The 15,403-nt window shown below is 46.4% G+C and overlaps 1 protein-coding gene across 11 annotated transcripts in view; it reads left to right on the forward strand.

The window, feature by feature from the left end:
• Positions 1-15,403, forward strand: part of TANC2 (tetratricopeptide repeat, ankyrin repeat and coiled-coil containing 2) — a 160,445-nt gene that overhangs the window by 97,491 nt on the left and 47,551 nt on the right. For all 11 annotated transcript variants that reach the window (XM_040087277.2, XM_040087282.2, XM_040087285.2 and 8 more), the window contains 3 exons: positions 1,271-1,396; positions 5,228-5,509; positions 8,265-8,398. In XM_040087277.2, coding sequence (XP_039943211.1) covers positions 1,271-1,396; positions 5,228-5,509; positions 8,265-8,398 — 542 coding nt within the window. The remainder of the gene's footprint in view (positions 1-1,270; positions 1,397-5,227; positions 5,510-8,264; positions 8,399-15,403) is intronic.

A 15,403-nucleotide genomic window follows, 5' to 3' on the forward strand; every position in this document is an offset into this window, starting at 1 on the left:
TTTTTTTTTTTTTTGAGGTTCTCTCCAAGTCTCTTCCAGAACAGCACAAAAATTCCCATTTTTGTAGCAGCTTACGAGGCGCGGCCACTGAATGTCTTGTGTCCCTGCTGTCACTTAGCAGTTTACAACCGGGAGCAGTTCTTACAACACGTTCTTCCCTTTGGGGGTGGTGAGGCCCTGGCACAGGGTGCCCAGAGCAGCTGTGGCTGCCCCTGGATCCCTGGAAGTGTCCAAAGCCAGGCTGGACAGGGCTTGGAGCACCTGGGGATGGTGTGAGGTTTCCCTGCCCATGGCAGGGGATGGGATCAGATGGGCTTTAAGGTCCCTTTCGACCCAGACTGTTCCATGATTCTGTAATAAATCTCATCTTGCACTTCATTTCTTAACCTAAATGCCAAAATGGGGTGATAGATTTGGTAGAGTACCTCTGGGTCATGGTAAATCTCTGAGGTTTGAGCGTTACCACTTCGGTGGTGCTTTTTAGAAGCCCAGTTGTGGGAGCAGTGGGAGCACATCTTGCACACCAGCTCCTCATGGTGAGCAGAGCTGAGCTACTACACAGAGTACTCTCTCTGAATTTACCATCTTTTCAGAGCAACTTTGTGGCCAGTGTTGGTTCTTCTCTGCCCCAACTGTGCTTATCAGTGATGGCACCTTCAGCAGAGACCAGTAAATTATTCCTATTTAATCCAGCATTGTAAAGAAAACTAAATTCTCCCATGAGCAAGTCACACTGGAATAGTAAAGTTATCTTCATTAGTTCAGATAACATTTTTCCTAATTTATTAATGTGTTTTTGCTGGGCTGTTGAAAGTTTAATTTTTCTGCTACTAATTCTGGCTTTAGGGATGCGTAATATGTTAATACCCAAATGAAATACCTCTAAAATCAATGAAGAAGAGATTGTGGGCTTCAGCATAAACTGCACCTGTGAGTTGTCTTTCACCTGTAGGAGATGTTGAGTGTCTCTGTCAGCTTTGACTGAGTTTGTGACTGGCAGAACTGAGATCAGATCCGAGAGACTCCATGTCTCCATTTTCCATATATCTTCTTTTATTTGAGAACACCAACACCAGACCAGAGCAAAAACCAGTGAAACATAAGAAAAAGTCACCAAAACAATTTACTTCTTCCTAGGGGAAATGGCACTTGGTTGTCTCGAGGTAGTTACATCTCCGTGTATTTTCATTAAAAACCGAAAACCACAATGACCAGAGTACGAGGTCCGAAAGCCAGGTGTGTGATGTACTTCTTTGCTTTCTTGTGGCAGCCACCAGCTCAGCCCACCTGGAGGATCTGGCTTACCTGGACGAGCAGAGACACACGCCCCTGCGCACGTCGCTGCGGATGCCGCGGCAGAGCGTGGCCAGCGCCCGGGCACAGCAGGACCTGCGAGGTAGGAGCACAGCTGGGGGCTTCCCACTCCTGGGGGTGTCCTGGGGGGGCAGCTGGGCAGCAGCCACTTCATCCATGTCCATGTGAAAACCAGAATCCCAGCATGGTTTGGGTTGAAAGGGAACGTTAAAGCTCACCCGGTTCCACCCCTGCCGTATTATGTGAGCTTTGTGAGATGTTTACAGCTCTGTAGCTGAATTCTCACAGTCTGTACTGTAAATAATGGGTGTTTTTCACGTTCCTTCCTGATGAGAGTCAACTGATGGACTTCTAGCGTGGCCAGTGGGATGGAGAGGCAGTAACCTTGTTCTCCAATCCCTGGTCATTCTTCAGAACCTATAAAAGCAAGGTCTTTGTAAATAAAAAGTTCTTCTTCTTCAGCCTTCATCTTGTGGAGTCAGATCTGTGAGCATTTATTCCTGTCCTCTAGCAACAGGCAGGGACATCTTCCACTATCCCAGGATACTCCAAGCCCCAATGTCCAGCCTGGCCTTGGACACTTCCAGAGATCCAGGGGCAGCCACAGCTGCTCTGGGCACCCTGTGCCAGGGACTGCCCACCCTCCCAGGGAACAATTCCTGCCCAATACCTCATCCAACCCTGTCCTCTGGCCATTGTCCTGTCCCTTCAGGCCCTTGTCTGAAGTCATCTCCTGCTCTTGGAGCTGTTTTAGGCACTGAAAGGCTGCAGTAAACTCATCCCAGAGCCTTCTCTTGTCCCTCCTCCAGGCTGAATACTGCCAGCTCTCAGCTGGTCTCATCAGGCTTAAGACTTTGATAAGTTAATGAAAATGAGAATTTTTATGGACTGCAACTGTTTTTTTCTTATTTTTTCAATCAAGGCCAGGGATTGCAGCTTCCAGTTGCTTTCTGCAGTGTGCCAGTGGGGAAGGAGCCCAGTGCAGTGACAGGGCCACCAGCTCAGCCAGCGCTTGGAGGGATGCTCACAATGCCCGTATTCAGGCAGCACTTTGACTTCTAAAAAGCCTTTTGAGAGGGGACATTTTTGTGGTTCTTTGTGGCAAATTCCACAAAGAAGACGTTAAGCGATGAGAGGAGGAGCCAGGGCTGACATTTTAGTGTTTTGCTTATTCCCAGGCAGCTCCAGCTCGATTTGCTCCATGTCTGTGGGATTTCAGCCCACCCTACAACTTAATCCCTCTTTTAATCTGAGCTCAGTCTTCCACCACGTGCCTAAGCTGTCACTGTGACAGTCCTGGGTCTGCAGCACATCACCAGGCAAATGCTTCAGCCCTGTAATTTTTTGTTGCACAGACGAGTTAATGGCCGAGAAAGCTCATTTGGGATATTTTCCGGTTGTTTCTGTGCCATGAGACTGCTTTATTCTCCCCTGTGCATAGAAGAGGGGTTTCTTTTGGCCATACATGAAACTTTTCCTGTTCTCTAGGGTTTTTTGGTTTTTTTTTTTTGAGCCCACCATCTTAAAAGTGGGGAACTGGGGAGCTGGAAGGCGCAGGCTGGGTTTTCACCCTACGTGCTCGACCTGGTACAGCCTGGCTGGGCTTTGTACCAAACACAAGAGCCCCCAAAGAATGGGTTTGTTTCGAATGGCAGTCTGTAATGAAATCCTCCTGGCTGCTGAGGCAGTTCTAGGAGTGCATTAGCAGGCAGTAAGTGAAGAAAGCAAAGTTTGACAGACCAAATTTCCATATGTTCAGAGGCAGCAGCTTGCCAAGGCTGTGTAATTTGCAGTGATTGCATCCAAAACATTCAACTTTATTGTAGGAACAGAATCAAATTGTTTTGCAGACACACTTGTAAAACCCTTGTAGCACTACATATTTTCCTTTTGAGTTTTGGCTTTTTTTCCCCCCCTTTTTGTGGCAGTTGCCTGATAATAGCAGCAGTGTTGCAATTTTTAAAAATTTGTTTCTGTTCCTACCTGAGGTGCTGTGCTGTTTTTAAAAACAGAGGGAGAAGAAGATGTGAAAAAGCAAACCTATCACTATTTGGAAATATTTTCATGTCATTGCATATGCAAGGGGAGGGTTCCCCCCTGAAATGCTGCATTTTGCAGCTATTGCTGTGAAATTGCATCAATCTGGGCTGTTACAAACAGCAGCTCTTCATTGCAGCTGCAAATCCTAAACTTGTGTTTAATTTTAATATCCCTAGGCTTGGCAGTGGGCTGAAATAGTGAGGACATTCCTGGCCCTGTGCTGGGGGACACATTACAGCCCACTGTCTGTTCCCAGTGTTCCAAAATCCCAGTGAGAGAGGCTAAATGGGAGATTGTCTCTGCTATTTTTTGTTAAATCGATTATTTTAAGCAGGGGAGCAGTAGAGGAATCCCAGCACTCTGAGTGTGACGATTCATGCCAGTGACGGGTTTTTAATAGGATGGGGAAGGCAATTTTTGCATTCCCTGTTTGCATCCCTGGGGATTTGTTCAGGTTGCTGTAAGCCAAGGCACGAGCCTTGATGTACTGTGGGTTTTCTTCTCCAAAAAGAAAATGTCAGCAGTGGTGCAGGATGGCAAGAACCAAGATTTTTGGGTGAGGTTTGGGATGGAGGAGAGGATAATTCCCACTCCCCCAATATGTCGTGGATCTGTGTATGTAATATGGCAGCAGTGCACTTCCCTTAAGTTTTTATAATTTTTGTTAAGTTTTCCTCAAGTTTTTTCAATTTTTCCTTAAGTTTTTATAATTTTCAAGGGATTTTCCTCACAGTAAGTGTTTAATATTCTTGTCTTGTGGGTTAAGAGGGTTTCACATGCTTCTTAGAAACACTAAAATATAAAGTTTAGCCTTTTCAGGCACAGAGGCTGGGGAAAAAAGGGAACTGGTTTCATCCCAATGGATGTAAGTGTTTAAGATGACACTTGAAAATAATCACAGAATCATTAAGGTTTGAAATGAATCCTGTAAGTTCATCAAATCCAACCATTCCCCCAGCACTGCTTTAAGGCTGCCACTGACCCATATCCACAGGTGCCACGTCCTTTTGAATCCCTCCAGGGATGGGGATTACACCACTGCCCTGGGCAGCCTGTGCCAGCCCTTTAAGTGAAGAAATTCTCCCCACTATCCAAAAGTCCTGGTCTAAAGCAAGCAAAGGAAATAAACTCAGACATTTGCTTAGTTTAACGTAATGCACCCAGATCTGGGTTGCTTGAATTGAAGTTTTCAGGCACAGCGAAGAGCCTGGCTGCATAAGTGGGCAGTGTTTGAATTCAGTATTTTCATTTGTTGCTTGGGCTCTACAGAAGTTGCACAGTGTTTTCATCAGCACCAGCACACGTGGCCTGTTGGGGGGGTATTTGTTGCTCTTCTTGGTAACTTTGTTTTTCATTGTGAGAAGAGGTTTTAATTGCCTGACAGGAGCATCCTGTCGGCAGTCTGGTTTAATTTACTTCAGAAGAATTGAAATGACTTTGCTTGGGTTGAATTTCTTTGCTTAGACCAAGCACTTGTAGGTGCTGAGGTGGTTGGCTCCTTGGACTGAGCACACGTTGTGTGTCTCTGTGTTGAACCATCAGTCCTGTCTCCCAGGAGGTGCTGTGCAGAGTGCAGCATTTTGCACAGGGCTTTTCCCTGTAGTGAATTTAAGGAGAAAATTAATTTCTCCAGACACCAATTTTTTCCCCCAGCTCTTAAGCTACTCCCTGTAAAATCCTCAATGCCTTTGATGGAAAATACCGTGGACGAGACCGATGATTTCACAGCAAACCCGTGGGCCGTACAGAATTGCGTTTCCTTTTTCACCTTCCGTAACGGAAAGCTTTCTGCGCGAGATAAACATCCGTTTCCCAACTCCGCTTTCCCCTCTGGCGCGGAGGCTGAGCGTTGTCCCCGTGTCTCCCTTTCCAGTGCGCTTCGCACCCTACAGACCCCCCGACATCTCCCTGAAGCCGCTGCTCTTCGAGGTGCCCAGCATCACCACCGAGTCCGTGTTCGTGGGCCGGGACTGGGTGTTCCACGAGATCGACGCGCAGCTGCAGAGCTCCAACGCCAGCGTCAACCGCGGCGTGGTGATCGTCGGCAACATCGGCTTCGGCAAAACCGCCATCATCTCCAGGCTGGTCGCGCTCAGCTGCCACGGCACGAGGATGAGGCAGATCGCTTCCGACAGCCCCCACGCCTCTCCAAAACGTAAGGGCAGCAGCGCGGTGGGTCTCCGAAATTCTGAGAGTTTTTGCGCCAGCTTTTAGAGCGGTCTCGGTTGAAATGATCCCGTTTTTCTTCAGGCCCAAGGGATCAGCTTGGGCTTTGTTGTAAAGCAGAGGAAGGAGCTTTGAGTTTGTTTGTCGTAGAGGCACTGAGTGATTTGGGTTGGAAAGGACTCTAAAGATTATCTCGTTCCAACCCCCTGCCATAGGCAGAGACACCTTCTGCTATCCCAGGTTGCTCCAAGCCTCATCCAGCCTGGCCCTGGACACTTCCAGGGATGGGGCAGCCGCAGCTTCCCCGGGCAACCTGTACCAGGGCCTCCCACCCTCACAGGGAACAATTTCTTCCTGATATCTCATCTAAATCTACCTTCCTTCAGCTTGAGGCCAGTTCCCTCTTGTCCTGTCACTCTGTGCCCTTGTGCAAAGTCCCTCAGCTCCTCAGCTCTCTTGGAGTTCCTCTAGGTACTGCTACAGGCAGCTTTTATACTGCTCCTGTTCCAAAGCTGCTTTTTGAAGAGTCAGAGTAGTCTGTCTCTGACTTTTCTGGCTTAGAAACATCACAGACTTCCTCTGACTGGGCAGACTCCAATTTTAGAATTGTAGAATAACAGAATGGTTTGGGTTTGAAGCGACCTTTAAAGGTCGTGTAGTGCAATCCCCCTGCTCATGACATCTCCAGCCAGATCAGGCAGCTGGTATTCTGTGATTATGAATCTTCTTTCCATATGGATTGTTTATCTCATTGAATCATGGCATAAATACTCCATGCAGGTCACGAGCCCATGTAGGCTCAGGACCCAAGATTGCTCTGCCTCCTCTGGTCCCATCCAGTTCGCATCACTGTGCACTGGCAGGTTTGCAGGTGGAGATGACAACATTTTAAAATCACTCAGCTCTCAGTAACTGAGTAAGACAGGACTAAAAATACTGAGTTAGGTACCTGAAGGTATCTTTAAGGATGTAGGTCACTGTATCTCAGTGAAGCTGTAGCTAAATCTGTTTACTGAAACGCTGTCCTCTTGCCCTGTCGGAGGAGCTGAAATGTCACCGAGGCTGGCGTGCTGAGCAGTGTCACTTGTCAGAGCTAAATGAACAATGTGTAGTGAAAGGCAGGGCTTGTTTCTGTGTTTGAGCTGCAGCTCTGCAGTGCACCAGCTGCGAGTGTGTGTCCCCAGTCTGCTTAGGGGCATGGTGGACATTAAAGAGATTACTGTGCTTAACTCCTTCTGGACTGAAAGCTGGATTTCTCACATCAGGTGCCCTGCACCCTTCATCCGCAGATGATGAAAATCCTTTGTCCCACCTAACACATTGTTTAGTTCACTCTGGTGTGTCCATGGAGTTGAAAGCAGAATGATTCCTCAGTGCTAGTTATTAGGATGGAAACTTTGAGAATAAACAATTAATTTGACCTGATTTCCTAAAGAGATCACAAGTACTAGTCTAGCTATAGAAGATAATTATTCTACAAGATCCTTGTGGGTCCCTTCCAATTCAGGATATTCTATGATTAATCTCTGATTTTGTGATAAGTTTCTTTGTCATTTCTTTTTCCACATGCTGAAAAAAAATACTGTTATGCCTCTTAAGTCTATGCTAATTAATACGTGCTAATCAGGTGGTCTGACTCTGCTACGGCAGTTGTGCAGTCAGCTAATTAAACTGGCTTCAGTAGAGCCTCACAGTTCTAATTCCTCTCTCAGAAAATGAATACAGGTGACAGTGGTGTTATGCTCAGGATCAAGAATGTGCCTCATTCTAACACATCCAGGGCTTAATTATGGAGGCAGCAGTCATCCTCCTCTGTTGCTTGCCATTAAATGGGTCATTGTTTGCATGATTATTTCCATCAAACTCAGGGATGCACTGCAGCAATCCACTCAGGAGAATCCTCTGCCAGCACAGTGTGCTCTTCAGAGTGGTGTTGTTCTTAAAATAATCAATAATTAGACATCACCAAGTGCTGCGTGTGTTGCGGTGTCATTCAGAAATCCTCCATGTGAGTACTGAGGAGTGAAAATAAAAATTGTTTGGGAATGTTATCCACGAAGGCCAAGTGGATGAGCTTCTTTAGCAATCTGCTGGTAAAGCCAATTTTTGCTTTACCAGGCCAAAGAAGCAGCTAAAATGCACTAGAACACCGTTAAACTTGCCAGAGATGATTCCAGGATAATTTATTACTTGCTTGCAAGCTTTTCCCAGACCCTTGTGCTACTCCTGCTCCTCTCCCCCTGATTAAATTAATGGACTTCAGATGGCTGTATTAGCTGGGGCGCTTCGTTTATTTATGTTAGAAAATAGGCCTGTAATTCAGAAAAATTGGCTGCCTGTGCAGAAGGAGGACTTGGAACCAAATTAACCAGCGATTGTTCATAACAAGGGAAGATCTGTTGGCAGAAGCGCAGAGCAGGAAAGCTGTGCGCTCAAATCCACCAAACCCGAAGGCAGAGCCTGCCAGAGCGCCCAGTTCGCTCCGTTTTGGTCATGATTTTAAAGTCAGTGAAATTACAGCGGGAGAAGATGAATAAAACAAACTCAAGGCTTTTTCTTAGTGGTCCTTTCCCGCCTCCAAAAGAAGTTTCTTGAGAAGCCTGAAATCCCTGAAGCCCCGACCGGAGTGATTGTGGGAAGCATTTCAACTGCCACGCGTAGGAGACAGCAGCTGCCTGGTTGGTGATAATAATGGTTGGTGATAATAACGTTAGTGCTTGTCCTAACCTCTTTTCCTTGGACAGATGCGGATGCCAACCGCGAGCTGCCCTTGGCCCAGCCGCCCTCTGCCCACCCGTCCATCGCCAGCGGGAGCTGCCCGGGGACGCCCGAGATGCGCCGGCGCCAGGAGGAGGCCATGAGGAGGTTGGCCTCACAGGTACAGACACCCCCAGCTCGGGGCCTTTCTGTCCTTGGCGGAAATGTCGCTTTGAACGGGGCTCCTTGGAGGCTCTCCTGCTTGGAAAATCCGTGCGTTCAAGCGCTCGCTCGGGGAGCCTCGCGAGAGGCTGCTGGAAGGAGTTGTAGTACCCAGGAAAATTTATTTCTCTAAGGTGAAACTCCCACTACATCACATACACTCCCCTGTTACTCTGAGGGTTTGTCTTTGGCAGCCACCCGACTTTCTCATGACAAATGTTAGGATAGGACACAATTACTGAAATAACCGTGGTTTTTTTCTTCAGCACTGAGAAGAAAATTGGCCAGTGTTTGAGGGGTGTTTTGTTGGAAAAGGGCAGATGCTGTACTTGGGGAAGGCGCTGGCTGAGTGTTAGTGCTGTGTGTGCACTTGGGGCATTTTTCAGAAAATTCTCCGAAGTAGACCGTGGCTTTTGGAACAATACACAAATTACTTGATGCTATGACAGGAGTGGATTGTACGGAGCACTGTCACTTATGGACGTGAGGTTTACAGCTTGAATTTTATTGTATTACTGAGATTTAACCCTGATTCTGTAGTGGTGGGAAGGTGCCATTCCATTTCTTTGAAATCCAAGGAGTTTGTTCTTGCTCCTCTTCCACTTTTTGGGAGGATGGGAGCAGTTAGTGCTTTCCTGTCACCTGCTCCCATTTTGGAGAGGAAAACAGCGAGAGAAGTCTCTGTTCTAAGTTGTTACCAGGACATGTTTTGCTTGGCTTTTTGTGCCAGATACTCTATTGTCCTGTCTGCTTTCCTGCTGCACCCAGATGGCCAGGCAGGGAACGTGTGCTGCGTAAATAAATACTGAGATTTGATCCTCTCCTCTTCCACATGGAGTTCTTGAAAGGAATGCAATGCCCAGGTCTGGTTTTGTTCAGGATGCATTACTCATTGTATTCCTTGCAAATCTGAAGGTCTGCAGACTACCAGAAAGGGCAGTAAAGTGTGCAATCTCTGCTTAAAATACCTCATCTATCACTTCCCCTGAGTGCTTAAGTCATCCTGCTGCATATGTAATTGATAAATGGATGCTGTTTTACCTTCAGTTTCCTCCTGGAAAAGGTAGGGAATATGGCTCTTTCAAGCACTGTGTCACATCCACAACATAGATCACTCACTTGAAGCTTTTTTGGCATCTCTGATTGCTGGAGAGAGAGCTAAAAACAATCCTTGTAGCCAAAATTAAAGCAAAAATACGTTGTTATACCTTAGCTGCAGACTCTTTAGGAAGGGTTTTAAGGTCTTGCTCATCCTTTAACTAAAATTTTTGTAGAAGAAATCCAGTGTGTTGCTGGACAGAGCACAACAGCTGAAGTAGGGGGATGTGCTGCCCATAGTGCCTGCAGCAGGATTTACCCACTGGGAGCAAGATCATCAGTCTCTCAGGAAATCTTCACTACTGTACATGGAGGCAGATTGCAGAAACACCCGTCCCCAGCTTGCAGACGCCAGGCCTTGATGAAAGGATCCATGCCGAGGCTGATGAGTTGACCTTAGAGCACTTGGAATCTCTCCTCGTGCCCAAATTGCTGACACAGCACGTGGAACTTACAAAAAGCTCCATCGTGTTCAGCAAACAGGGATGACTCAGGCTTGAGTCAGCGTTTGGAGGCCTTGGGTCTGTTCCCAGCATTGCTGTTACCCTTTTTGGGATCCTTGGAGACCAGCATCTCATCTGCCTCCCTCCCATTCCCTGGCTAGCAAAGGAAAAGTGATCCCTGCAGGATGGTCCTTGGACAGCTGATGCTGGAAGGGACGTTTCATCACGTGTTAGTGGTTTATTATTTAGGAAAAGTGGGTGACTTCCAGGTGTGTTGGATGAAGACATGCACTGAAATAAAGCACGTGCTTAAATCCTCACTCAAAGATTCATTTCCGGCCCTGAAGGGAAATTGTTCTGAAAAAAAGAGTTTTTTTGTTTTGTTCAATTTTGTAATTAATTTTTTTTTTGAGCTCCATGCTCCCGTTCATATTCTTTGTCATAAACAGCAGTTCAGTTTCTTGCATCAGAACCTTTTCCAGAAGGGCTGTGCGGCACGCTGCGCGCTGTGAGTTTGATGGATTACCGAGCCTCAGGAAGAAAAATAAAGGCAAACAAAATGGTTAAGGATGTTTGTCACACTGCTAGCAGCGTAGTGCACTCGTAGTAGCCTCCTGGGTAGCACAACTCAGCATCTCCTCTGAGGAATCCTTGCTGTCTATGGCAGATGAATTGATTTGTTTGGAAAGAGCTGCGCCGTGTGATGTCCTCCTCGATAAAACAAACACTCCCTGTCCTGCAGCAGCTGTGGGGTTTGACGTCTCTGAGTGACACCGGGGGAAAAAGCATTACTGACCTGGCAACAGAATGGGAAATCTGTTGAAATAACAGCGTGGAGCTCTTGGTTGTGCCTGCAGTCTCCTCCTTCGGAAGCTCGATCACACGTGTCTGTCTCGCCTTTGAGGCATCATGAGAATTTTGAGGCTTTGAAGATGCTGAGCTCTTAGCTGAGGAAAACCTCCAAAGAGCTAGGAGACAATAGTAAAACTAGTTGGTTAAAATAATTCAGCTTCTAAATCTGAATGTCTGATGCCACACTCCCCAACAGGCGTTTGTGGGGACGATTTAGGAGAACCTCCATATAGATAAGCTAAAGGCTTTCCAAAGTCTAGCACAAAAAAGGAAAGCGAGAGGAAAAAAGATTGGAATGTCCTTTAGTGTTGGAGGAGGGGGAGAGGAACAGCACATTCCTGCGTCAGTAGCTGTGGAATAAAAAAAGAGTTGCTGCTGGTCTCCTTAAACAGGTTTTGTCCGACTGGCTGGAGGAAAAAGAGCCAAAGGAAGGGAAGAACCCTTTGGTCAGTCTGGATGGAAAATTATTTCTTGTACGTCTGTGTTTTATAGTCGTGTTTATACTGAAGTCAGAATTGAAGTACAGAAGAAAGTGTTGACAGTGATGGACAACCACAATTGTCAGGGTTATTTTAGGAGCTCGATGAACCATGTGTTAGGAGCTGGATGCAGCTGTGTGCAGATGTTCCACCTCTGCCTGCGCTGAGCAGAGCAGGATGTGCTCAGACTGGGCTGAGGTGGCTGTGCTGGAGAAATGCAGATGGTTACAAAAGCAGATTAATCAATATACAAATAGTCTTAGGTAATGGCTGGCTCAGGCTCCAGAATGCTGGTGGGAAGCTCGTTGTCCTCTCACCCACTCCCTTCCCTTTGAAAATGTCACTTATCCCAATATTCAGAAGTTGTGTATCTGTGATGACAGAAATGAAAGGTGAGCAAGTAGTTGCTTTTCTTTCTCTGGATTACTCAGGGTTGTACTTTTCTGCCTGGTTTTTGTACAATAAATTCTTGGGGGCAAAGTTTGCATTTAGCTCTTAATGTCAGAGATGAGCAAATCATTAATTTTAGAGCTAAGTAACTGGCTGATTGGCAAGCAGGAGCTCGACTCGGTCCTGCCATGCTGACCTTCCATTTTCCCTGAAGGTTTATCCTTTACTCACAGAGGATTTTTAATGGATTGGCTGCCCAGTTTTAACTAACCCGTTGAACAGCTTTATTCTTCGGGTTTCTGGATGCTGTGTGGTGGCTTGTGGTAGCAGCACTTAAACAAATGGACCTGAAACCCGGCTCAGCTGCACTAATGGGTTGTATCCCGTGCAGAGCAGCTGGTGGAGGAGCTGCACATCCATTGCATTAGTGCATTTTGCTGTTGCTGAACACAGCTGGTGGCTCCAGAGGCTCTGCTCCCCGTCCTCCAAGCCATATCCAAAGCATCGCTAACATTGCTGCGGGCGTGTAAAAAGAGAGTGCACGTACCTTACACAGAGGTGGAGGGATTCATTGCTGCTGAGCCTTGATGCCCTGGGCCACTAATGACTTCCAGAGGGCATTAACCAGCACACTCAGCTATGTAAAAGTAATGAACATTCCCAATAAACTGGGTCACAGTCATGTGCAGTGCTGATGGCCGTTTCCTTTGTCACAGCCGGCGCTGTGCCCGGTTTGTGATGTGGTGGCAGGTCAGAGTGTTACCCTTGTTACCCTGCGTTAATTTGAAGCTATTTTGTATGGGTCAAAAAAAAAAAAAAAAAAAGAGATCTTGTTAAGGGTTCAAATACAGTGCTGGAGCCCTTTAAGAGTGGCTGGGAGCAGCAAGTGGTTGGTTGCTGTGAGCTCAGGAGTCTGGGAGGTTGGTCCAAGGGGGGTTGGCTCTCCTTGCACGACGCGCTTCCAGAAGGAAGCCAAGACAAACCACAGAAGGAGGTGTGATGGCAAAGGAATGCTGCTAAATGGAGTAGATTCTGTTTCAGAGCTAGCGCTGGAGAACTGCTTAAAATTGGCCTGTGCTAATAATTAAAAATAACCTATTTCCCTTGAGCCGTCTCCAGACCCTCCCACTCCTTTGATGTTCATGCTGTCCTTCCAGCCTTTCCCCTGTTACTGTCATCTTCTCCCTCTCCTGCCATGTCACTTACTCCCCTTCTCTTTTTTTCTTTTCCTCCCTCACAGTTCAGTCCACTTTCACCCTCTGTACTTGATGACTGGTACACAATCTCTTTTGTGTCTCATTTTTTCACTTCTCCTTTGCCCTCTCGCCTTCTTCCTCTTGCTCCGTTCATGTGGCTCTTGCCCGCTCATCCTCCAGCATTTTCCATTTTCCTGGGCAGTTACAAAGATGAAGTTTATTTCGTTTCAGAGTAAATGAGTGTTTTGGGGTCCTTGATCCCACTTTAGGAGGAAATGGGGTCATGTTGGCCGTGGTCCGTTGACTGTGCTCTCTGTCCCCACATCTGGTGTTCCTCAAGTCTTGGAACACATAATTAATATTTAGAAAAATGAGCTACCAAGAAGCTCGTGATAAATGTGCTGTTTTAGCGTGTAGCCAGCTGGGCTCTGCACATCATTTAGGAGAGGGGATGCTCCTCAGAAGTAAAATACTCATCACACAAGTGTGAACTTTTTTGCAGCTCCTTTTCAAGCAAGAAAGGAAACAATTTTTTAACTTCGGGCATTTGATATTTAATACAAAAACCGTAACACCTTGGTTTCTCAGTCTGGAGTCACTCAACTCCATTCTCAGCCCTTAAAAAAATTACTTGAGTAGGTACTTTGAGCACTCCACTGGATTTCTTGCTTTCTGCTTTAGCTTCAGATCCTCCCATTAAGCGTTACGTTTATCCTGCTGGGTATAAGGCTTAGTTGATACATCAGTAAATCGAGCACGAGGATGAGGAGTCATGGAATCATTTGTTAAGGTTTGAAAAGACCTCTTAAGATCATCAAGTCAACTAATGCATGGGAAGGGGCTGAAATTAGTTGTGTTGTAATTGCACGTGTGTCTCAAAATCTGATGGTGACCATTCCCATCAGGAGGATTATGCATGACCCGTTTCCTGTGACATGACTCTTCAGATTCCTGGAAGAAATTAATTGGCCTGTCATTAAAAGAGACTTTTACTTTTGTGTCTACACACCAGTTGCATAGGAAATCTGAGTAATTTCTGTTAGTGGAACCTGATATCAAGGAATGGCAACTTAGGAACTTCATTCTGTGAAATGCACAAGTTATAATCCCCAAATAAATAGGACTAATGGAAAGAAATCATTACCTTTATAATTACATAGTGCTGCTCTCTAAGGGAATTAATTTTATTTTAACTGGCTGGTAGGAAAAATTCTGTAAGGAGTTTGGAGGTATCCATTAAAACTTTAAATACATGTATTAGGGCTTGATGCTTGAAATAACAGCCCAGCTTTCTCATCTCTGCGTGTGTCACGCCTCATTTTGACTGGCAAAGGAAATTACTGCATTATTGGTAATTTCATAGTGAGAATTAAAAGCCAGTGCTAAGCAGCAGTGGGTGAGGACCCCACAGCCTGATGTGTTCATGCCTTGGTACCATCCTTCACTGCCCTGGCCACCCTGGAGCCTCCTGCAACCCAGGGGATGGGTATTGCAGGTGGAGACAGAAAACCTTCATCGTGCCCAGAGCCATGGGCACATTTTATCCCAGCTGCCTCAAGCTCCAGAGCAGCTTTTCCTTTGCACGGTGTCCTCAGCTATATCGTCCTTCCCAAGTTCAAAGATGCAGTTTATTTTGTGACATTCCGTGCTACAGTGCTCCAGGGCAGTGGCGGTTTTGGTACAGAACTGCTCCCACCTGCCTTGCTAGGATATTTTTGGATGCTCAGTGATATTTGAGAAGAAAACCCAGTCCAGAATGGGAGCTGGAGAAAAGCTTTGTGCCCTGGCAGGGGCTCATTCCAAACAGGCAGGCGGTGCCTGAGGCTGGAGGCAGCAAGGGAGCAGGAGAAGCTGGGGTGGAGTGGTGGCAGAGCAGCTTCCCAAGGGATTCATAAGCAGAGACAATTTTTGAGGGCCTTTTTTATATTGGAAGAGAAAGCAAGAGAGTTGGCAGCATGGCCTGAGAAGATATCACAGGTTTTCTGCTTATTTTAATAAGTGGGCAGAACGTAGCAGGGTTCTAGCAGAGTTTGCTGAGCTGGAAAAATCAGGGGAAAGCTGGGAAAAAGGGAACTTTTAAAAATTGAATTGGTTTTTTTGAATGAAGCGTGGGATCACAGTGTATGAATAAAGTACAGGAGCCTGACATCGCCCCCAGTTCAGGGGAATGTGTACTTCCAAGGTGCTGCCTCGCTGTGATGGACTCAGGGACTGCTGTCTGTCCACTTCCACAGAGTCTGACATGCAAAAACAAAGCAGATAAAGAATAAGTTCAAGAAAACAATCACAAATTACTACTGGCACCAAGTCCTTGACTACTGTTACTGTCTGTCTCTGCAAGCAGCTACAGCTTAATTTCATTTATTCCTCAGCTGGGAGGTCCAGTAATTTTTCAGGTTTGGTGCCTTTTTTTACCAACTGATTGGTCTGGATTCTTGTCATGGTTAGTTAACACTCGCTGCTCTTAAAGAGCTTCACCTGCCAGAGCAGATCAAACTCACCAAAG

The sequence above is a fragment of the Hirundo rustica genome, chromosome 27 (assembly GCF_015227805.2).
Source record: "Hirundo rustica isolate bHirRus1 chromosome 27, bHirRus1.pri.v3, whole genome shotgun sequence".
NCBI lineage: Eukaryota > Metazoa > Chordata > Aves > Passeriformes > Hirundinidae > Hirundo > Hirundo rustica.